At 39.0% G+C, this 22,770-nt stretch overlaps 2 protein-coding genes and 1 long non-coding RNA gene across 6 annotated transcripts; 2 read left to right on the forward strand and 1 right to left on the reverse strand.

Moving 5' to 3' along the window:
- Positions 1-81: 81 nt before the first annotated feature.
- On the forward strand, positions 82-2,744 carry LOC140827074 (adenylyl-sulfate kinase 3-like). 4 transcript variants are annotated; one of them, XM_073189677.1, is made up of 8 exons: positions 94-271; positions 417-546; positions 694-841; positions 1,323-1,472; positions 1,901-2,019; positions 2,102-2,186; positions 2,287-2,333; positions 2,445-2,744. In XM_073189677.1, the coding sequence occupies exons 3-8, from the start codon at positions 718-720 to the stop codon at positions 2,571-2,573; spliced, it is 654 nt and encodes a 217-aa protein (XP_073045778.1). In that variant the 5' UTR covers positions 94-271; positions 417-546; positions 694-717; the 3' UTR covers positions 2,574-2,744. The 4 variants fall into 4 exon arrangements, with proteins under 4 accessions (XP_073045776.1, XP_073045778.1, XP_073045779.1 ...); XM_073189678.1 differs by having other exon boundaries at positions 425-546; XM_073189679.1 differs by having other exon boundaries at positions 488-546.
- A 7,190-nt stretch (positions 2,745-9,934) lies between these two features.
- Positions 9,935-15,358, forward strand: LOC140827077 (uncharacterized). The gene is made up of 2 exons (XR_012116914.1): positions 9,935-10,587; positions 15,159-15,358. It is a non-coding gene; the product is annotated as an uncharacterized lncRNA (long non-coding RNA).
- A 5,877-nt stretch (positions 15,359-21,235) lies between these two features.
- On the reverse strand, positions 21,236-22,513 carry LOC140827076 (uncharacterized). Its single transcript, XM_073189681.1, has 2 exons — positions 21,645-22,513; positions 21,236-21,545 (listed from the first exon to the last, which is right to left on the reverse strand). Exons 1-2 carry the CDS (start codon positions 22,317-22,319, stop codon positions 21,426-21,428), a joined length of 795 nt encoding a protein of 264 aa, XP_073045782.1. The 5' UTR covers positions 22,320-22,513; the 3' UTR covers positions 21,236-21,425.
- Positions 22,514-22,770: the final 257 nt, after the last annotated feature.

A 22,770-nucleotide genomic window follows, 5' to 3' on the forward strand; every position in this document is an offset into this window, starting at 1 on the left:
GGCACTGTATGTAAATGTATATCTCTTTTGATTTTGATGAATAAATATCCAAATCCAAAAAAAGGAAAAAAAAAAAGAAAGAAAATCCTAAACTCAAATTTTCTAATTTTGAATGAAATAAATATTTATACAAACCACGCGGGAATATAGAGAGGGACATAGTGGCCTCCGACACCTTTCCTCCATTGCCCGAATTGCGTCTACATTCAATCAGTTCCACCACTGCAAGGAGTCGCCTCTATTCCGATCCCCTTCTTCCCCTCGCTTACAGGTACATATGATTTCGCCATTGTTTTCCTGCATTCTCTCTCACCAATTTTATGTATTTTGTTCTCGAAATAATGCGGGCACTTTCTCGCTTCCGTCTTCATATGCTAACTCATTTGGGCCGAAATTGTACCTTCTTGTTTACCAAGCGCTGCAGTGTATGCCATGAGTAGAGCCACGATTCAAGATAGAAATTGAATGGAGAAATGTTTTTGGGCAGATTTAGGCTGCAGTTGGATTGATGAACATGATTTCCATGGAAGGATCTGATTTGGACAAGTATTTCAAACTTGGATTTTAAATCAGTGCATTTAATTGCTAATATATTAGTTTGGATTAAGAAGGGATGGATTTGATACTAATCTTAGTCGAAATCTTCCAAACAAGTTGAAATTCATAATCCGAAAGCCTCTCTTCTGTTTGCAGGAAAAAGAAGAGTATTTTATTTTAATGTCTTCTGTGGGCAATTCAACTAACATCTTTTGGCACGAATGTCCCATCTCGAAGCACGATAGGGAAAAACTGCTTAATCAACAGGGGTGTGTTGTATGGATCACTGGTCTCAGTGGATCAGGTTAATGTTTGTATGGGTTTTCAATTTACAAGGTCGTTCTTTTGTTTTCATCCACTTCATTTTTGTTTTGTTTTGTTTTGTTTTGTTTATATATGCTTCGAGTATAATGTCCTGTTCAACACACTAGTATTGCTTTCTCTTAAACTTCATTTGTGCCATTGAATTGTCCTTGTTAATACCTTTCAAATGATTTGAATCATTCCTTTACTAAATTTTCAATTTTTATTTATCAATTATACTTAAATAACCAAAAATGTATCACATGTTGCCAGCAAATATTTTCCGCAGGCAGCAGAAATATACCAAACATGCATTACATGTTGTCTTTATGCTCGCATGATTTACAAAAATGCTGAATCACTGTAAAAAGTAGATAAACCATTCTTTAGATTGTTAACAGCATCTCAGCTATCACAGGCTGTGATTGAATTGTAAAGTTTTTGTTGCTTGTAAATATCTTTTTGTTGACTTTGTGGCATAGGAAAAAGCACACTTGCATGTTCACTCGGCAGACAGTTGCATTCCCGCGGTAAACTCTCCTATGTTCTTGATGGGGACAACCTTAGGCATGGCCTAAACAAGAACTTGGGTTTCTCACCAGAACATCGAACTGAAAATATACGCAGGGTCGGTAAGTATGCAGTTTTTTTGTTTGGATTTATAAATTATCAATGCCTGCAATTCTCTGTTATCCTCTTTCTTTCCTATTCAAAGCGTTACTTTTCATAATCTAGACCCAATATAGCTACAGTATATTGATATTGAACCTGGAAGTCCCCAATGTTCATTTGGTTACCAATGCAGTCCGCTTAAGCACATCAAAATCTTTAATTGAAATGCTTGATAATCAGATAATATCTATAGTTGAGTGCCGCGCCTTCTCTAATGAAGGCCATGTTCCAGTAACCATTTTGTTGATGCCAGTTGGTTCTTGGTATAGCAATTTTTCATAATGCTAGAGTGATGAAATGGCTCCACAGTTAGGAGTTAGGACATGAGGTATATCTACTGCATAGTTACTACTTGTTTACTAATGCATCTTCTTTGTTGTCCATTTAGGTGAAGTGGCAAAGCTCTTTGCTGACGGTGGGTTAATTTGCATTGCTAGTCTTATATCTCCTTACCGTAAAGACCGAGATGCTTGTCGTGCCCTGTTACCAGAAGATAATTTTATTGAGGCAAGAATTTGTTTTCCAATACCAAGCATCCTTATACATACAACAGAGGCCTTAAAAAATATACATAATGCAAAATTTCCAGGTCTTTCTGAACATGCCTCTTGAGTTATGTGAAGGCCGAGATCCCAAAGGTCTTTACAAGCTTGCACGGGCTGGGAAGATCAAAGGTGCATCTTCTCTTGTCTAAACCTTGTATGCTAGCAATTCTAGATCTGTTTTTTTTTTTTTGTGGGTCAGATTTTTATAAACGGTATGATTAAGTTTCAGGTTTCACTGGAATAGATGATCCTTATGAACCTCCTTTGAACTGTGAGGTTTGTAATAATTTTAATTACAGATATTTGGTGATTCATCAGGAGTTATACATCATTCACAGTTGATCTTTGTGCTTTCATTTTTCTTACCTCACGAAGTTATGGTTTCAGATTGAATTACTACAGAAGGATGGAATCTGCCCCACACCCAATGAGATGGCTGGTCAAGTGGTATCTTACTTGGATGATAAAGGATATCTCGTAGCCCATCCCCCTGTGATGACCAATCATTTCCCTTAAATATATCGATCTTCACCATACATTAAGCAATGACCCTTGATATTTTTTGGTCTCTTTTGTATGTTACTAATGTAGTTGCTTGAGTAGTTTTACCTTTTTCTTTAAATTATCATCTGAATGGGATAGAGTTTAGATCAACTTTGGTATGCATTATTGTTCAATTCTTTAGTATCACCAAATCTACTTCTTCCCTTGTCGTTCGATTTTTATCTCTCTGTGTTGTCTTTTATTTTTTGATTAGTCTCAAATATATAGTCTAATTTTTATATTTAGAAGTATTTGTTTTTTTTTTATCAATATCAGTTTTGGAAAGATGTGTAATATTTTTTAAATAAATTAGATAAGAATAACATAATTTTTTAAAAAATTTGTTTTCCAATAATATTCTAAATTTATGTGGAAAAACAACAAAAACTTATATATTTACTGTGGATGGAGTATAATTGTATAAAGAAAGAAAGAAAAAACTGAAGTTGCTGAGATTTATACGAACTGTAGTCCAATGTTAGCAAACTATTGAACATATCCATTTAGCTACGTTACCAACGCTTAGGGCGTGCTTGGCAAGGAGTTGGGTGAGAATAAAATGAACATTTTGATTTCATTCTCAATAGAACAAAAAGATGCATTAGATAATGAACTATTGATTTTGTCCCGAAGCTTCCTCAAAGGATAATGGGGCCTCGTAGCTAGGGGTGGGCACCTGTCGGTTTGGTCCGGTTTTATTCTACAATAGGTCGGTTTTTCGGTTTTCGGTTTTGAATATCTCTAGTTCAAAACTGAACCATTTTATTACGGTTCGGTTCGGTTTTTTGTATTACGATTCGGTTTATACGGCCGGTTATATAGCTCAAATTTATTACAAAATATAAAAGTATACGTCACTTTATGCCTTTAAAATATAAATCATATTATTTTTCAAACATTTAATTTGTGGACAAATTAAAGAAATATATGCAGAAAAGAAAAGAAAAGAAAACATCGACGGGTGAGTGGTGAGAAAAAAAACGATCGAATTGAAAATTGAGAGTTAATGATACTAAGTTCTTAAATCTTAATAGGCCCATTATACATAAAAAATCTTATACTTAACAATAATATGACCCATTATACATAAAAATCTTATACTTAACAATAATATAGTCGGCTCGGTTTTTCGGTTTTTTATGATTTTAAAATTTATAAAATTCGATTTTTCGGTTTTTTCGGGGATTAAAACCGAAAACCAAACTGAAAAACAGAATTTTATAAATTTTAAAACTATAATTGACCGAAAAACCTATAAAACGAATCATTTAAACTGAATTATTCGGTTTGATCTATTTTTTCGGTTTTTCGGGTTTTTATGCCCACTCCTACCCGTAACATCTAAATATGCAAATGTCATATCAGGAGCAGGAGCAAAATAGGATTTGTCAAATCGTCTACTGCTTAAAATTCTCATTCTCTTTTTTTATATATTTTACAAAAAAATTCTGTAGTTTAATTTAACTAATTTAAAATATATCTTCTTAATAATAATAATTTTTATTTTTTATATTAATTATAATAATAAACAATAACTACGTTATTATAAAAGAAAAGTACCGAAAACAATAATTGATATAAATATTATATTTTATTGAATACTAGTTATTTTTAGTAAATAATAATAATAATAATAATAATAATAATAATAATAATAATAATAATAGCTGAGTTTTTACAAAAAATAATAATAATTTTCCGTAAAAATGATACATATAAAAAGAAACTTCTTTATCTCATTTTATTATTTTAATTTAATGTCTTAATTTGTATTAAAGAATAGAAATTTGAAATAATTAATGCTAACTAATACACACAATATTATTCTTTGAAAATAAATTAACGAGAAGATGTCGATTAAAATTACTAATAAAAAACTGAGAATGAAGTTAAATCCGAGATTGTATATATTGTTATTATATTTAAGAGCGGATTTAGTAATCGAGAGAGATCGAAGTCGAAGCTGCTAAAATTTTGAGGCCAAAATTTGAATTTTTCGAAACATATATTTGTTTAAAGGAAACTGATGCTCGTTTTTGTTGTTCAGATTTATTGTTATTGTTGAGGATCGAAGTTGAGTTTAGAGGGGGGTGAATAAACTCTACTCGTTTTTCGTTCTGATTAGGTACTAAAATCCTGTTAAGGATAATAGTTGATCTTGTGCGAATACTTTCACCTGATTACAGTAAAACGTGCGGAAACAATCTGATGAAGTAGTTGGAAAAACAATAAAGCAGTAGACAGCTGTTGTTTATGGAAGTTCGAAGATAAACTCTTCTACGTCTCCCCTTCTTCTGTTTCCAGAAGGTATAACTAAAAGACTTTGGATATTACAGTACAACACTTGTACACACCCACTTCAGAAGGACTTACACCTCAGCCTACTGAAACTCTTAGTTTCTCAACTCACAAAAATGCGAGACACAAAGTTCTGAAAAGACTCTTTTCAGATTACATACTCTTCTGATAAAGTATAAGTGCAGTAAAGATCGTGAAGAGTGTAAGAATTAGCAGCACAAGATGATCTACAAAAGATCAGATATAAGCTATGAAGCGTGTGCTACTTTTCTTTGTGTTGAACTTTTAAAATGCTCAAGGAATTCTGATATTCGTCTGATAAGAGAGTAGCTTTGTTCCTTGAAAATGATATTATGCGAAGTGTCGTGTCGAACAAGGATTTGATCCAAGTATATATAATCGACTGAGTTCAACGTTCACAATCAGAGAAGTCTTCAGATAACTGATACAATCAGCTTTATTAACGAAACAAGTTCCTGCAGAAAAGCTATAAAACAATCAGTCTTGTTTTATACTTAATTGGGTAATATGCATTAAATGACTCCGTATAGTATTTAATGCTGCAATTAATACTAGTACTAGGAACTCTTTAACGGTAACAATTAAGATAGCAACGTTAGAAAACGCTCTCTACTGATTTTGTATTGTTATCCCTTTTCTACTGGTTTAGTTTTACTAGAACAACAGCTACTGATAAGTTTGTTCTGGTCTGCTGGTCTACTGGTTTTATTTATCATCGCCACAATAAAATTCATGTCTAACAATTTCCCCCTTTGTGGTGATGCCAAAACCTAAACAGTAGAAAGTTGTTAAGTAAAACAGATAATCATTTAAACAAACGGATAATGTTAATAACGCCTTAAAGTGAACAAATCAATCGGTTCCAATGTCCCTGTAAATGATTTCTTCATTTTGAGGTTCTTGATCTCTTCTGTTAGAAGGTTCAGCCTCATCTTCTGTTTGCCTAACTCCTGCTTGATCTCTTCTATCTCCTCTATCTTCCCCCTTTTTGGCATCAGCGGCCACCACATGGGTAAAGAGATCATTCAGTCTGTCGGAAATATTTTGAATGCCATCGGTTAGCATCTCCAGATACGGGGTCTGAGAAGAGATGCGATTATCTAAGGCAGTGATAGATTGATTTTGAGAGTCAATCTTGGCATCCAAAAGTTCCACAGAAGTAGACAGTGATCGAAAGAGATCATCATGCTCAGTGATTCGAGTGAGTATATCATTTTGAGCAAGCATGATGGCGTTGTGAGTTCTTGATATAGCTTTTCTGAAAACGGAGGCTTCAGCATACATCTTGTCCGAGGTCTCCTTAGTGAGATAGATGTATTTCCCCATTCGCTCTCGGAAAGATTTAGCACCACTGAATTCCGCAAGGTTTTCACAAGACATACGTTTCACTAACTCAGAGATGTTGTTGAGGTCGGTTTGTAGACACTGAATCTGATGTTCGAGATTGAATGCATCTGATTCCGGGGAAGGAGTTCGTTCAAGAATGCGTTGTTTGATCTCAGAAAGACGAGAATTCGTCGCACTCAAAACAGGGAGGGAGACAGTCAACGCAGTAGAGACAGGAGGAGCATCCATCAATGCAGTAGAAGGAGCAGGGTCTGCTGTGCTTTCTACTGGAATTGCAGAAACAGTAGGTTCAACAGCAACCAGAGGAAGAGTAATATCTTCAGTAGGAATGGCCAAGTCAGAGGCCAAAGCTTCTTCCATTGGTACAGTAACAGTCTGTGAAACTGAAGATGCTTCAATAGAAGGTGCAGAAGGCTGTTCCAGAAGAACGTTCATTTCTGCTTGATGTGCAGCAGAAAACAACTCTAAATTCGGCAGTAAAGAAGTAGCATCTGGTTCTGCTAATTGTTGCCCTGGGGTAGGAGAACCAGAAGGGGGCAAGGAAATTGCCAGTGCTGCTTCCAAAGTGGTAGAGACAGTAGGGACAATCGATTCAATGACTTCCTCAACTGAAGCCAGTTCATGCACGGACAATAGTGATGAGGACTGAATGGGCCTAGTCGGAGATGCAGGAGTACTAAGAACAGCAGCCTTTGGGGAGACTGTAGTCCTTTCCTCAACTGTCTGATTCTGTTGAAAGATCGGGACAAGGCCAACATGATAAACAGTAGGCTCTCCAAAGCCTTGTTCGAACCGGTTCCTGTCCGTACTCGGGCCCGACTCGGAACCGAAACCCGAATTTTTTGAAAAAAAAAAAGGCCTTTGGATTGCAGCCGTTGGCCCAAAGGCTGCAGATTTCAACGGCTAGTGAAATCTTAATTTTTAAATTTTGCAATTTGGGGATCTTATTGCAAATATAAAATTTTTTTACCCCCAAAAATCACCTATAAATACAAATCATTTTTTATATTTCACACATCAATTTTTTCTCAACTTTGTATTTCTCTACAATCAATATCTTTTTTTGCTATAATTTCTCCAAATATATTCAATAATTGTGTTATAATCAATATTCTTTTTATTGTTATTTATTATTTCTCATTTACTCATATAAATAATTCGAATTTCAATGGCATCATCTTCAAACCGTGGTGGTGGTGGAGGTGAATACACTTCTGTCTTTGGTGAACATTTTGGCTATATCCCCGACTTTGAAAAGGTCGAACCTGGCCACGAGGATGAAGAAGACGTGGAACTCCCCACAAAGATGTAGGGACGTCATCGTCTACCCGAGCAAGAAACACAATGTCAACGAGCACAACGACAGCCCGTGCAAAGCGAAGCAAAGTTTGGGATCACTTCGATATTGAATAACAACGTACGAATAACTCTTTTGCTGTATGCAAAATTTGCAAAACGAAATACTCTTACAAAACGGGTTGTGGTTCCGGTGGTGCCGACACTTTGAAAAAATATTAGTTAAGGTACATAAACTTGACCATGATACACTACAACCATTCAGTAAGGAACCAACACAACATTTAATTAATCCTTCAAGTGGTAAATATTTCACAATTACAAAATAAATTTCTCGAAAAGCCGTCGTAAATTTTGTTACCAATTGTTGTCAATCTTTTATAATAGCTGAACAAGAAGCTTTTGTTGAATTTACTATTATTATTCAACCTGATTTTCATAATATTTCTAGGCACACACTTAAGAAATATTGTTTTGATATTTATAAAAAACACTAAAATCGCATCTTTCAAATATTTCTTGTAGAGTTAGTTTGACAACTGATATTTGGACTAATTTAAAATATGAATCTTATCTTGTTGTTACATATCATTAGATTGATGAAACTTGGACTATGCAAAAAAAAGATTTTAGCGCTAGATCATTTAGATTTGTCACATAACGCATATACTATAGCTATATATGTTTTAAATGTTGTTAAGATTTATGGCATACAAAATAAAATAATGTCGATCACGTTAGATAATGCGAGTGTCAATACTTTTGCAATTACATATCTTAAAGAATCACTAAAACTAATTTTAGTTGGTAATTTGCTTCATATTAGATGTGGATATCATATTATCAACTTATGTGTTAAATGTGTATGTGATGATCATGTGTACAATGTAATAGAAAAAATAAAATTATGTGGGAAATTATTATATATAAGAAGACATGGACGTGACAGGAAAACATTATTCGAATCAAACAGAATTAAATTTAAAAAATGTTCTCTTGTTGAAACTAAATGAAATTATTTATATCACTTACTTCATACTTTATTGTGTTTTCAAGATTTAGTTACTCTATATTACAATAATATTGCGGTAGAATATTTAATGCTAACTGACGATGATTAACATATTTTGAATAAATGTGTTTCTTTGTTAGAAATTTTAAAGAAGCGGTCGAAAATTTTCTGACATTAACTGTCATACTTCAACCATGTTTCTACTTTTGTTTTTCATATATTTTATAAATTTATTGAATATCGCGATGGTTCTGTTATGCATGATTTTGTTTCAAATATGGAAAACAAATTTTTAAAATATTTGGAAATTATGTGCATGGTTTAGCAACATTACTAGATCCTACTCAAAATCAAGGAGGATTAGACTTGTTTTTTTGAATATTATGCTAAATTTCTTCGAAAAAATGTTGACGATTAAAAGAAGTCAATCATGTATTGTCTCCAAGAATTGTTTGATTTGTATGTTAGTGAACAATGTGATGAACTGAGTGCGCAGCCGGAGGAGATGCCGATATATAAAAGCAAAAGTGGAGCACTGAACTTCTTTCAAAGTTTGTAATAACAAAAGTTCAAAGGAAAATATGTAACAACAACCAATTACAATGAAATCCAAATTTATAATATGTTGAGACTACGTAGAATTTTGATTTTCTTGATTGGTGGAAAGTAAATTCTAAACTTCATCCAGTGTTAGCTGCAATTGCAAGAGATTTCCTATCCATTCAAAGTTAGAATGTTGCTTCCGATTCAGCATTTTCAATATATGGAAGGATCATTGGTGAACAAAGAACTAAATTTAAAGCCAGAACACTTTCCATGCTAACATCAGTAAAATGCATACAAGATTGGTTTGCAGTCGAAAAAAAGAATATGAGTGCCGGTGCAATCGATGAATTTCAAAACTCAAATTCCGATGAAGATCAAGAATATTCAAAATATATTTTAATAAATCGTGATGAATTTAGATTTACAATTGTAAAATCAATCTTTCAATTATTTTGTTTTTATGATTATTCAGTATTGTTTTAGGCAAAAACTTGTGTGAGACGGTATCACGGGTCGAATTTGTGAGACAAATCTTTTATTTGGATCATTCATTAAAAAGTATAATTTTTTATGCTAAGAGTATTACTTTTTATTGTGAATATGGGTAGGATTAACACAAAATATTAAATAAAAAATGTTCATTAATAAAAATAATTATATATTAAAAATAATAATATTCGGACAAAGAACTCGGAACCGTTCCAAACGGAATTGGAACCGATCTAAAAGTTATCGAACTGATCCAAGATTGGAATCTTGGAATCGGAACCGGTTGGAACCGGTTCGGAATCGGAACCTTAGGACCGATAAACACCCCTGCATTGAACTACGTAGCAACCTAAGACGACGAACAACATGGCCACCAAAGAAAATCCAATTTTAATTTGACACAAAAAAATGCCTAATTGGCGATTGCAAGCCTTACTTATTTGTTGTAGTTATTATATTATTATTGTTGTTTTCGATACGAAGATCAATATCGGGATCATAAGATGGTGTCGAGCGGCGCATCGGTGGTCGGGGTAGCCAAAGTGTCGGCTAATGCTTGTGAGTAAACAGTGTGCAACCCACAACGATTGCCCAGAGATCAAGTTCTCCATCTCCTCTTCTGCTTCCCTCTGCACCAGCTCCGCGGCCTCGCCTTCTGGCTCTGGACCTTCTTCTGCTTCCCCTACCCCGACAGCCCTTATCTCACCTCTTCCTCTTCCTCTTCCTCTTCCTCGTCAGATTTCCATTTCCAAGAAGAAGTCCTGCACTCCGATTAGGCAATTAATCATCGGTATTACTCATTGCATGTATGGTTGTCTGCTATTTTGTTTATCAATCGGCAATTTGTTCTTCTGTGTACTGGAAATGAAGTTTAAAGTTTGTTTACGTTGTGATTGAGTCCGCATCATCTGCTTCAAGTAAAGGTTCCAGTTTTGGTATTCTTACTGAGGGCCGTGGTGAATTTGAGGCACTCTTGATGTTTTTGTTCCAATTTGATACCCCCCTAAGAGCCCGGGTCATGGATGACCCGGAATATCAAATGGATTCCCAAATTCGAGTAAGTCTGCAGGTGGATTCTTCTGGAGCCGGGCAGGTGGAAGCCCATGCTCTACTCTCCGGGCAGTCATAGGCTCGGGCTCTTGTATAAATCTCTTGTATAAAGCATTCTACCCGGGCACCTCGATTACAGTGTCGCATTCAAGTGGTTCAGAAGATAAGATCTTGTCTCGAGAAGCGCACCCGACATAATCCTATTGATGTGATACGATGGGAAAATAGGACAGCTTGACAGGAAGTCAACATCAAATGCTATGAGTGGTAGGTGTACACGCAAATCGAGGTCATTATTACTTCTCCTACTATAAATATCAGGTTCTCTCTTTACATATAGAGATTCATTCATTTACACCAATCACACAGCCATTACTTGGCTACATTGGTTTCTTGCTTGAGTACCCTGCTGACTTAAGCATCGGAGTGGCCACGCCGGACACCCCTCCGGCGCCCATTCACGAGTTCATTTCATTGTGTGCAGGTGACAGCCGAAGCCATCTACTTTGCTCATCTTCCTGAAATAAATTATTGATAGCAGATCCTGTGGAGCTCCCGACCCGGCTCGTCCATTTCACAAGGATCGCATCATTGGCGCCGTCTGTGGGAACTTGAGCTCAAGACGTAGATATGGTTTCCATTCGAAGCAAGTCCGACCTTGCTCAGCACCACAGTAAGCCCAACTCTGCTTGGCAAACATAGAAGTCCGACCAGCTCGGCATTCAGATCTTATATGTGAATTTTATATGAGCTCGAAGCTCAGCAGTTGTTTCGGATTGACGAGGAAGAGCAAATAATCCAAATTCTCATATTACACAAGCTTGATCGTGACATTTGGTTGCAAGGTTTCATATATCTCGAAACTGGGTCTTGCTTGCTTGATTCTACATCACGATTTCTCCCATCTTTGCTATCGGGCCTTTTGGCTATCAGGCCTCTACATCTCTGTAAAAAGGGCTAAATGAAAGGAGAGTTTTATGGGTACTCTTGTCAATCGGCAGGTTGGAGCTTCTATACTTCTCAACCTTGGGAATTTATCAAGTTTATCGGAAAAGACTCATTACTACCTTCATCTATGGATGTCGTAGCAGGGAAGATTTAAAACTTTGTTCTTTATATATCTTAATATTACATTTGTTTTTCGCCTTATATTTAACTTATCAATATGCTTAAGGATGTTCAATGCTTGCAAACTTGCTATATTTTTTGAGTTGTTAACATCGGGCTCGGGATGCGCTACATATCTTCCTACATGCCTTGTCTACGGTTATAACTCATGTCCTTTTATTATTGGGCACTTTAGCTCGAGATGAAACTTCGACTTCCAGCTCCGTGCAGCGCCTCAGTGCATTTTGCTATGCTCGGTGATTATTCTATTTAATTGACAGTGGCTTACTCTACTGATCATTATCGATTATTGATAATCTATTAGCAACAACTGCTTGGTTTTCTCGATTTTGAATGCATCGGACCTCTAACTTCGCGGTCCATGATGGGGTCTGGTATGTCAACTGACTTGTGGTAGATTTGAATACAATCAACGGAGGAAATTTCAGCTAGCGCTTCTTTGGGATCCATTAATTGCATCAACAGCCACTCTACATGGCTTCCATAGCTCCCCCCATTGAGTTGCGACACACACAATTGGCATCACCCGAGAAACATGGTTATATCATCTTTATTTCTTGGATATCTCGATATTAGCTCAACATCTTAGGTGCTCCTTCGTTCCCAGTTCGTTACTGCTGAGTTTGGTGCAATTTCACGAAGATAAGTTGCATCCCTTTTATCTAATTAATAAAATCGAGTGTTATGCGTATTTATCAATTATGCTCAGTCATAATTTTTAACTGAAAGTGTTTAAGATATATCATAACTAGCCTTTCTTTATGCTTGGGATTTTATCGGTATGAGAGCTGGAATGTTTGGTGATGGATTTCTTATATCGGGCCATGTGATTACATTGGATTCCTACTCCTTGGTATGTTGGCTTGGATATTTCTACAGCTCGAACATACAATCTAGCAGTAAATCCCACTCTGTTTGGAAAACCTACAAGTCTGACCAGCTCGGCACTCAGATATTATATGTGGATTTTATATGGGGTCAAAGCTCAGCAGCTATTCTGGATTGGCGTGGAAGAGCATTTGCAGTGCACTCAGTAGCATACAGCTGTGAGAAGCAGATTATCTTAAGCCCGGGAGATACGAGGCCCCGGCACATTCTCTTAAGTCCGGGAGATACGAGGCCCCGGCACATTCTCTTAAGTCCGGGAGATACGAGGCCCCGGCATATTCTCTTAAGTCTCGGAGGTACGAAGGCCAGGGCTCCGCACTCTGGTTATCTATTAAGCCCAGGGCACTACACCCTGGCTCGGGGCTCCGCACCTCGACCATTCCAAGTCCCGGGACCTGCTCCCCGGCCCAAGGCTCCGCACCTTGGTTATTGATAAGCCCAGGGCACTACACCCTGGCTCGGGGCTCCGCACCTCGACCATTCCAAGTCCCGGGACCTGCTCCCCGGCCCAAGGCTCCAGACCTTGGTTATTGATAAGCCCAGGGCACTACACCCTGGCTCGGGGCTCCGCACCTCGACCATTCCAAGTCCCGGGACCTGCTCCCCGGCCCAAGGCTCCGCACCTTGGTTATTGATAAGCCCAGGGCACTACACCCTGGCTCGGGGCTCCGCACCTCGACCATTCCAAGTCTCGGGACCTGCTCCCCGGCCCAAGGCTCCAGACCTTGGTTATTGATAAGCCCAGGGCACTACACCCTGGCTCGGGGCTCCGCACCTCGACCATTCCAAGTCCCGGGACCTGCTCCCCGGCCCAAGGATCCGCACCTTGGTTATTGATAAGCCCAGGGCACTACACCCTGGCTTGGGGCTCCGCACCTCGACCATTCCAAGTCCCGGGACCTGCTCCCCGGCCCAAGGCTCCGCACCTTGGTTATTGATAAGCCCAGGGCACTACACCCTGGCTCGGGGCTCCGCACCTCGACCATTCCAAGTCCCGGGACCTGCTCCCCGGCCCAAGGCTCCGCACCTTGGTTATTGATAAGCCCAGGGCACTACACCCTGGCTCGGGGCTCCGCACCTCGACCATTCCAAGTCCCGGGACCTGCTCCCCGGCCCAAGGCTCCGCACCTTGGTTATTGATAAGCCCAGGGCACTACACCCTGGCTCGGGGCTCCGCACCTCGACCATTCCAAGTCCCGGGACCTGCTCCCCGGCCCAAGGCTCCAGACCTTGGTTATTGATAAGCCCAGGGCACTACACCCTGGCTCGGGGCTCCGCACCTCGACCATTCCAAGTCCCGGGACCTGCTCCCCGGCCCAAGGCTCCAGACCTTGGTTATTGATAAGCCCAGGGCACTACACCCTGGCTCGGGGCTCCGCACCTCGACCATTCCAAGTCCCGGGACCTGCTCCCCGGCCCAAGGCTCCGCACCTTGGTTATTGATAAGCCCAGGGCACTACACCCTGGCTCGGGGCTCCGCACCTCGACCATTCCAAGTCCCGGGACCTGCTCCCCGGCCCAAGGCTCCGCACCTTGGTTATTGATAAGCCCAGGGCACTACACCCTGGCTCGGGGCTCCGCACCTCGACCATTCCAAGTCCCGGGACCTGCTCCCCGGCCCAAGGCTCCGCACCTTGGTTATTCAGTAAGTCCGAGAGACAAAAGGCCTCGGCATCTTATCTCAAGTCCATGAGGCACGATACTCCGGCATTTCTTCTCATTTCTAGGAGACATGAAGCCCCCGATGCTTTTATAGAACAAGATTGATTATCTCTTTGGGAATCCAAGCATGACTGATCGGGACAGCGAGTATGACTCTAGCCCGACTATTTAAGGGATGTGTGATGATACCCCCGTAAGAGCCCGGGTCATGGATGACCCGGAATATCAAATGGATTCCCAAATTCGAGTAAGTCTGCAGGTGGATTCTTCTGGAGCCGGGCAGGTGGAAGCCCATGCTCTACTCTCCGGGCAGTCATAGGCTCGGGCTCTTGTATAAATCTCTTGTATAAAGCATTCTACCCGGGCACCTCGATTACAGTGTCGCATTCAAGTGGTTCAGAAGATAAGATATTGTCTCGAGAAGCGCACCCGACATAATCCTATTGATGTGATACGATGGGAAAATAGGACAGCTTGACAGGAAGTCAACATCAAATGCTATGAGTGGTAGGTGTACACGCAAATCGAGGTCATTATTACTTCTCCTACTATAAATACCAGGTTCTCTCTTTACATATAGAGATTCATTCATTTACACCAATCACACAGCCATTACTTGGCTACATTGGTTTCTTGCTTGAGTACCCTGCTGACTTAAGCATCGGAGTGGCCACGCCGGACACCCCTCCGGCGCCCATTCACGAGTTCATTTCATTGTGTGCAGGTGACAGCCGAAGCCATCTACTTTGCTCATCTTCCTGAAATAAATTATTGATAGCAGATCCTGTGGAGCTCCCGACCCGGCTCGTCCATTTCACAAGGATCGCATCACAATTTTTGTGATTGGGAAGGTTGGAATGGTTTTTTTTTTTGTCGTGGGTTATTTAACAGCTGTTTTTTAAGCAAGATGAAGTAGCTGGAAAGAGCTTTTTCTGTTGAAGACGCAGCTTTCGATGTGATGAACAACATTGTTGTTAATGAAACAGTGTCATTTATGCTGGAATTTTATTTGTTTGATGTACTTTCTATGTCATCGGTTTTTCGTCCACTTATCTGTGAAAAAATGGAGACTATTGATACTAGTGAGTGGTCCAGGCGGAAGAGTTATTGAGAAAAATATTGAGAGAAAAAACTTGTATCTTTCATTGAAAATAATACACATATTTATAGTTACAATGGATATATCAAATCCCAACTATTAAGGAGAAACAAATATTAGAAAATATTACCCTACCAAATAAAAAATATTACCCTACCAAATTACAAGATTATCATATCCTATCACATCAATACAACTTATTGATATCAATTTAAATTCCCATCAGATTTATCGTAATCTACACTCCCCCTCAAGCTTGGTTATAGATGTTGATGAGACCAAGCTTGCCAACGAGAAGTTCATGAGTCTGTTCTGAAAGTCCTTTTGTAAGTAGATCAGCTAGCTGATGAGAAGTGGGAACATATTCAACACTTAGAATTCCTTCCTCGAGTTTTTCTTTAATGAAATGCCGATCAACTTCAACATGTTTAGTTCTATCATGGTGAACAGGATTGTGAACGATGCTGATAGTTGATTTATTGTCACAGAATAACATCATAGGACCTTCAAACTCTATCTTTAGTTCTTTCATTATTCTTTTAATCCAAATGAGTTCACATACTCCATGGGCCATAGCTCTATACTCAGCTTCAGCACTACTTCTTGCAACAACTGACTGTTTCTTGCTGCGCCATGTCACTAGATTTCCCCAGACAAGTGTACAATAACCCGAAGTTGACTTTCTATCAGTAATAGATCCAGCCCAATCAGAATCAGTGAATGCAGTAACCCTTCTATCATTAGTTTTCTCTAGAAATAATCCTCTTCCTGGAGTTTGTTTAAGATATCTCAAAATTCTGTATACTGCATTAAGATGACCTTGGCAAGGTGAATGCATGTATTGGCTTACTAAGCTCACTGCAAAGGCAATATCAGGGCGAGTATGTGAGAGATAAATGAGTTTTCCAACAAGACGCTGATAACCCTCTTTATCCACTGGTCCACCCTCAAACATTTTTCCTTTGTTCCCTGGATCAATAGGTGTATGACTTGGTTTACACCCCAACATACCTGTTTCCTTCAGGAGATCTATAGTGTATTTTCTTTGAGAGACAGAGATTCCTTTCTTGCTCCTAGCGATTTCCATACCTAGAAAATACTTCACTGTTCCAAGATCTTTGACTTCAAATTGTTTTGCCATCATCAACTTAATCATCTCCATTTCATCATTGTTATCTCCAGTGACAATGATGTCATCAACATACACTATGAGAATGGTGATTTTTCCTTTTTCAGAATGTTTAAAGAAGAGTGTATGATCTGCTTGTCCCTGAACATATCCTAATTTTTTGATTACTTGAGAGAATTTTTCAAACCAGGCACGAGGTGACTGCTTCAACCCATAAAGAGATTTGTTAAGTTTGCAAACAGTCTGACTCCCCAACCTTTCTTCAAATCCCGGAGGTTGACTCATGTAAACTTCCTCTTCAAGATCCCCGTTCAGAAATGCATTTTTTATATCCAACTGGTGCAATGGCCAATCAAGATTTGCTGCCAAGGATAACAGAATTCGAATAGTATTGATTTTGGCAACAGGAGCAAACGTTTCAGTATAATCAATGCCATATGTTTGAGTGAAGCCTCTAGCCACAAGTCGGGCCTTGTATCTTTCAATCGAGCCATCTGCCCTATATTTAACAGTAAATACCCATTTGCATCCCACCGTAGTTTTTCCTTGTGGTAATTCGACCAGATTCCAAGTATTATTCATTTTCAAGGCCTTCATTTCCTCAAGGACGGCATTTCTCCATTCAGGCATAACAAGTGCCTCTTGAACAGAGCCGGGAATTATTGTACTAGACAATCTTGAGGTAAAGGCACGAAATGATGAAGATAAATTTGAGTAAGATACAAAATTTGAGATAGGATGTTGGGTACAAGATCTCTTACCTTTTCTGACTGCTATAGGTAAATCAAGGTCAAGGGTAGTATTTGACTGAGGATCCACTACCGGTTCATCCTCTTGACTGTTGTTAGGATTCACAATGTCTTTAGTTGCCCGAGGTTTGTTCCGTCTTGAGTAGACTTTTAACTCTTGTGACAGTGTTGATTCTTCCTCTGTTTCCTGTATTGGGATATGTGCCTGAGAATCTGTGTGAGAATTTTGAGGAGAGTTTGTGTCTGGTGTTCGAGAAATCTCATGGAGTGGATTACATATAGGAAGAGATGGAGTATCCCACCAAGATTCTGTATCTAGGTTCCGCCCTTGAAGCGAAGGTGGAGGAAAGTAAGGAGTGTTTTCAAGGAAGGTGACATCACGAGAGACGTAAGTCTTCTTTGTGTGTGGGCAGTAGCATTTATAACCTTTTTGAGTGGAAGAATAACCAATGAACACAGTCTTCATGGATCGAGGATCAAGTTTACTTCTGTTGTGATTGTGGACATGAACGAAGGCCGTACAACCAAAGGTTTTTAAGGGAAGATTATTTGAAGTAGACACATGTGGATATTTTTTAAGAAGAAGGGATAAAGGTGTTTCAAAGTCAAGAGTTCGGCTTGGTAAGCGATTGATGAGATAAGCAGCAGTGAAAATGGCATCCCCCCAAAGATACTTAGGAATATTCATGGTGAACATTAGGGCACGTGCAACTTCCAACAAATGACGATTCTTTCTTTCGGATACGCCATTTTGTTGAGGAGTATCAACACAAGAGCTTTGATGAAGAATCCCGTTATCCAACAGATAATCACCTAGAATGGTATTGAAATATTCTTTACCATTGTCGGTTCTAAGAGTTTGAATATGGGTATGAAATTGAGTTTGAATCATTCTGTGGAAATCTTTGAAAATTTTGCTTGTGTCAGATTTATTATTGATAAGATACACCCACGTGAGTCGAGTATGGTCATCAATGAATGTGAGGAACCATTTTTTGCCATTTGACGTAGCACTTGGTGAAGGACCCCAAAGATCACTATGAATAAGAGAAAATGGAGCGGTTGGTGTATATGTTTTTGGAGGGAAAAAATTACGAGTGTGCTTAGCTAAATGACAAATATCACACTGAAGCAAATCAAGACTTTTATTATTGAATAAAGATGGAAACAATTTTTTGAGATATGAGAAACAAGGATGGCCAAGTCTATGATGCCATAACATTATTGTCCTAATACTAGAATCAGAGAGAGAAGCAACGTGAGACACTTGAGTTGGAAGACAGTCTTGAGGAATCTCTAGGTAGTAAAGGCCATTGTGAATCCTAGCACTGCCAATCGTCTTCCCCGATAGTAGGTCCTGAAATTGACATGACGAAGGAACAAATTTAGCAACACAATTATTGTCAAGTGTGAATTTACTCACCGAGATCAGATTGCAAGTTAGGGTAGGAACATGGAAAACTGACTTTAGGATGACATCCTTAGATAAACGTATGCTACCAAAACCAGCAACTGGAGTCATTGAACCATTAGCGATTTTCACAGAAGTAAGGGCAGAACATGGTTTATAAGTGCAAAATAAATTAAAATCGCTAGTCATATGGTCAGAGGCCCCGGAATCAACAATCCAAGAACCAATGGAATAAGAGCGGAGGGCCGAGAAAAGATTACCAGTTTGAGTCATAGAACAAGAACCAACAGTTTTGTTTTGCGGTGGATTAAGTGAGGCCTGGCGGATGATTCGACAATATTCTTCAATTTGTGCAATCTGCTCATTGGTGAAAGGAGCAGAATTTTCTGAGTTTCCAGGTTGTTCTTTAACAGATAGGGCTTGATAACCATGCTGTTCATTCTTTTTCTTGGGCTGCCAATTGGCTGGTTTGCCATAAATCGCCCAGCACTTGTCTTTGGTATGGCCTGGACGTTTACAATGATCACACCAAGGCCTTTTTTGGAAATTTTGGCCAGGAAATGCAGTTTTTTGTGTGGCTAATGCAGACACATCAGGAGCAGAAGGTGGGATTGTTGAATCATCAGAAAACATGACTTTTCTTCGCATCTCTTCACGTCGAACTTCTGCAAAGGCATCGTCGGGAGATGGAAATGGGTCTCTTGCAACTACCCGGCCACGAACATCATCAAGATTGCGATTAAGCCCAGCTAGAAAATCAAAGACCCGTTCTTTCTCAAGATGAATCCTGATCTTGATGCTGCAGTCCGCACATGACGAGGAATCATCACGAAACAGGTCCAGTTCTTGCCAAATATCTTGGAGGTCTGAAAAATATTTCGTTACAGATTTTTCCCCTTGCTTCATATCCTTCAATTTTGATCGGAGCTCATAGATTTGGGATGCATTTCCAAGGTCGGAGTACATCCGGCGAGCAGCGTCCCACACTTCCTTGGCTGTGTGAAACCATAGATAGCGCCGACTGATTTCAGGCTCCATCGAGTTGATTAGCCAAGCAAGAACGATGGAATTTTCAGCCAACCAATTCTTATGTGTTGGGTCAGATTGTGTTGGTGGCTTTAATTCCCCTGTGAGGTAACCAAGTTTCCCACGCCCACAAATAACGATTTTTACCGATTGAGCCCACTGAAGGTAATTACGCCCATTTAATTTGTGGGTAGTGATCTGGATTGAAGAAATGTCACTACCGGAAAAAGTAGTGACAGGCCCAAGAGTTTTTTCTGGCATGGTTTCTTAAGAGGAGACGGATGAAGTTGAAGACATATTAGTGTAGGATGTATTGAAACCCTAGAGCTCTGATACCATGAGAAAAATATTGAGAGAAAAAACTTGTATCTTTCATTGAAAATAATACACATATTTATAGTTACAATGGATATATCAAATCCCAACTATTAAGGAGAAACAAATATTAGAAAATATTACCCTACCAAATAAAAAATATTACCCTACCAAATTTACAAGATTATCATATCCTATCACATCAATACAACTTATTGATATCAATTTAAATTCCCATCAGATTTATCGTAATCTACAGATATTTCGAAAAATACGGGCAGAACAATGTGCTCTTAAACAACAAGCATTATTCAATCCCAATATTTACTTTTGTTGGTAATACATGGTGCGAAAATGTAAGTTCTCTAAGAAGAAATTATTTTCTGGAAAATTAATTAGTGTAAGACATCAACTAAACAAGATTTAATCAGTTTGTGTTAAAAGGATCGGAATAAAGATTAAATCTTTTATTCAACTGGTTGGTGTTATTCCCCTGCATCTGCAAGGCTTCTCTTTGACCTGGTACTCCTTAAGATTTATCATATTCAGATGTCTTTTTTGTTTGGAGGTGGGGTGGATGGGATCTTTATCTTCTTACAGTTAGAATTCTAACATGTTTATGTGCTGCCTATTATGAAACCCGTCTATTTAAAGAGTAGTTTCATGTATTTCAGTCGTAGAATGGTGCATTGGATATTATTGTGTGGGTATGAAAGACTGTGTGGTGCCTTTAGGTAAAAAATAGTAATATCGGTGCAAAGTTTGGGTAATGTGTGTTAACATGTAGGCTACAGCCAGGTAGGAAGCATTGGGCCATTGGCTTCTTGTGTTGGTGGTATATGTTGAGGAATTGGTATATGACATACTTGAAGTACTGAGATGTTGAGATTGTTTTGGTTGTCTGATGAACCTCAGAGGAATTGAATGCATTAAAAGTTAGAAGTTGGCAATGAAAGAAAATTGTATTCATCCAAGATCTTTTTTCTGAATGACACAATCTGTGAGTCAGAGGACCTTGTTCGATCCTTTTTCAATTCTAATTTTTGTGGTAAGCATTTGAATTAAACCCAGTCAAACAGCATTGATGTTTATTTACTTATCTAAAGACCTTTTCCCAGGAATTCTCTGTGGAATATATAATTGGGAAGACTGGGGGGAACTTGAGTGTATATAATTTATAACTGTTGTGCCCGTTTGTTACATTGATGATGTGCGTACACTTGGAATAGATTTTCACATTAATGGATATCGCTTTAACCAAAATATAATCACAAATCTTTTTACAAAACCAATTAAAACATATGAAATATGCGTTTTCTTAGTTTCTTGATTCATCCCATACCATAATTCTTCTCGTGCTCAGATAGCTGCATCGTAGTGACCCCCGAAAGTGATGCGTGCTTTAGCTACTTGAACTCCTCTCACCGCACGAACTGCTTCGCTTAGCCTACTTGAGTGGTTTACGCCTTGCTTGATCCTCTGCAAACATGCTAAAAGATCTATAGCACCACTTTAAAAGCCCAAAATGAAATACAGCGAGCTCGAAAATGTTTGATTTGATACGTTTTGGGTTCTAACCTTGTCATTGGCGTGAGTTTGTGTTTGAAGCTTTTGATTCTGCTGAGGATGTTTGTTACTCATGCCGTGGCTGCTGCGGAAAACGATGATGCAGCAAAGAGTGACCCCGAGTGAGCAAATAGCACCGATCCCAGTTAAGCTCCATTTCCATATGTTCGATTCTCCTCCTTCGCCTTTCTTCGAGTCCATGCCGTTGTCTTCCTTGATCTCCATTTCTGAAACACCACAAGGAACGGCGTTCTGGCCCCCTTTCTCTTCGAACTGAAGAACCGCAGCACCTTCGATCTGAGGAAGGAATCCCCTACTAGCAGAACCGGACCTTGGTGAGTCCACTTTGATGTCGACAAATTCGGTCTCCTTCATTTTCTTGAAGAAAACTTGTGAAACAGGGTCTGATGATGTTGCTGGAGGCGTGATCTTCTTGATCATCTCCACCGGTGGTATAGCAGATTCTTGATCCGGTGGCTTCTTCGGAAGTCTTGGTTCCAGAAGATGAAGGGAGAGAGGTGGGAGATGATCATTAGGATGATGTTGGGAAACAGAATCAACAACATTCGAAGGAGATATGAAGTAGTTCATATGGAAAACACTCTTGGGATGAATCGTCTTCCCTCCATCATCATGAATTCCAAGAAATCCCTCGTCGGGGAGAAGCTCCCACTCTTCAATATCCATCTTCTCTGGAAGTTAGTTCTTTTGCTTGGTAATGGTGGTAGATTCAAAGACAGGTTGCTGTGGCTGTTTTTCATGGAGTGTAGTGAGGAATTCTAATCAAAATAGGGCACCCCGCGATGTTGATGCGGATGCTGCTGTGTAATGAATGTATCTTCTCCTATCCTCTGTCTCATTTAGCTGAGAGGACAGGAGGGCTACGTGCCGAGATGTAGAATGCTCAATGGTCCCACCTCTACCCAGAAATAGCACTCTGCCCTGCTTCATATTTACCCCATCATTTTCTTTTTCGGAGCCTCTTTTGAAAGTTAAATTGTCACTTTTTTATGGAAATATTTAGTCTAAAGATCTCTTAAAAATTACTTAAGCAAGTCCTTGTTATGGAAGGTGATTAAGATTCCGGTTCAACCGGTCGAACCCCGTTATTTCGACTCGATTGCTCTCTTCGATTATT

This window comes from Primulina eburnea, chromosome 3 (assembly GCF_022965805.1).
Source record: "Primulina eburnea isolate SZY01 chromosome 3, ASM2296580v1, whole genome shotgun sequence".
In the NCBI taxonomy this organism is placed as follows: Eukaryota; Viridiplantae; Streptophyta; class Magnoliopsida; order Lamiales; family Gesneriaceae; genus Primulina; species Primulina eburnea.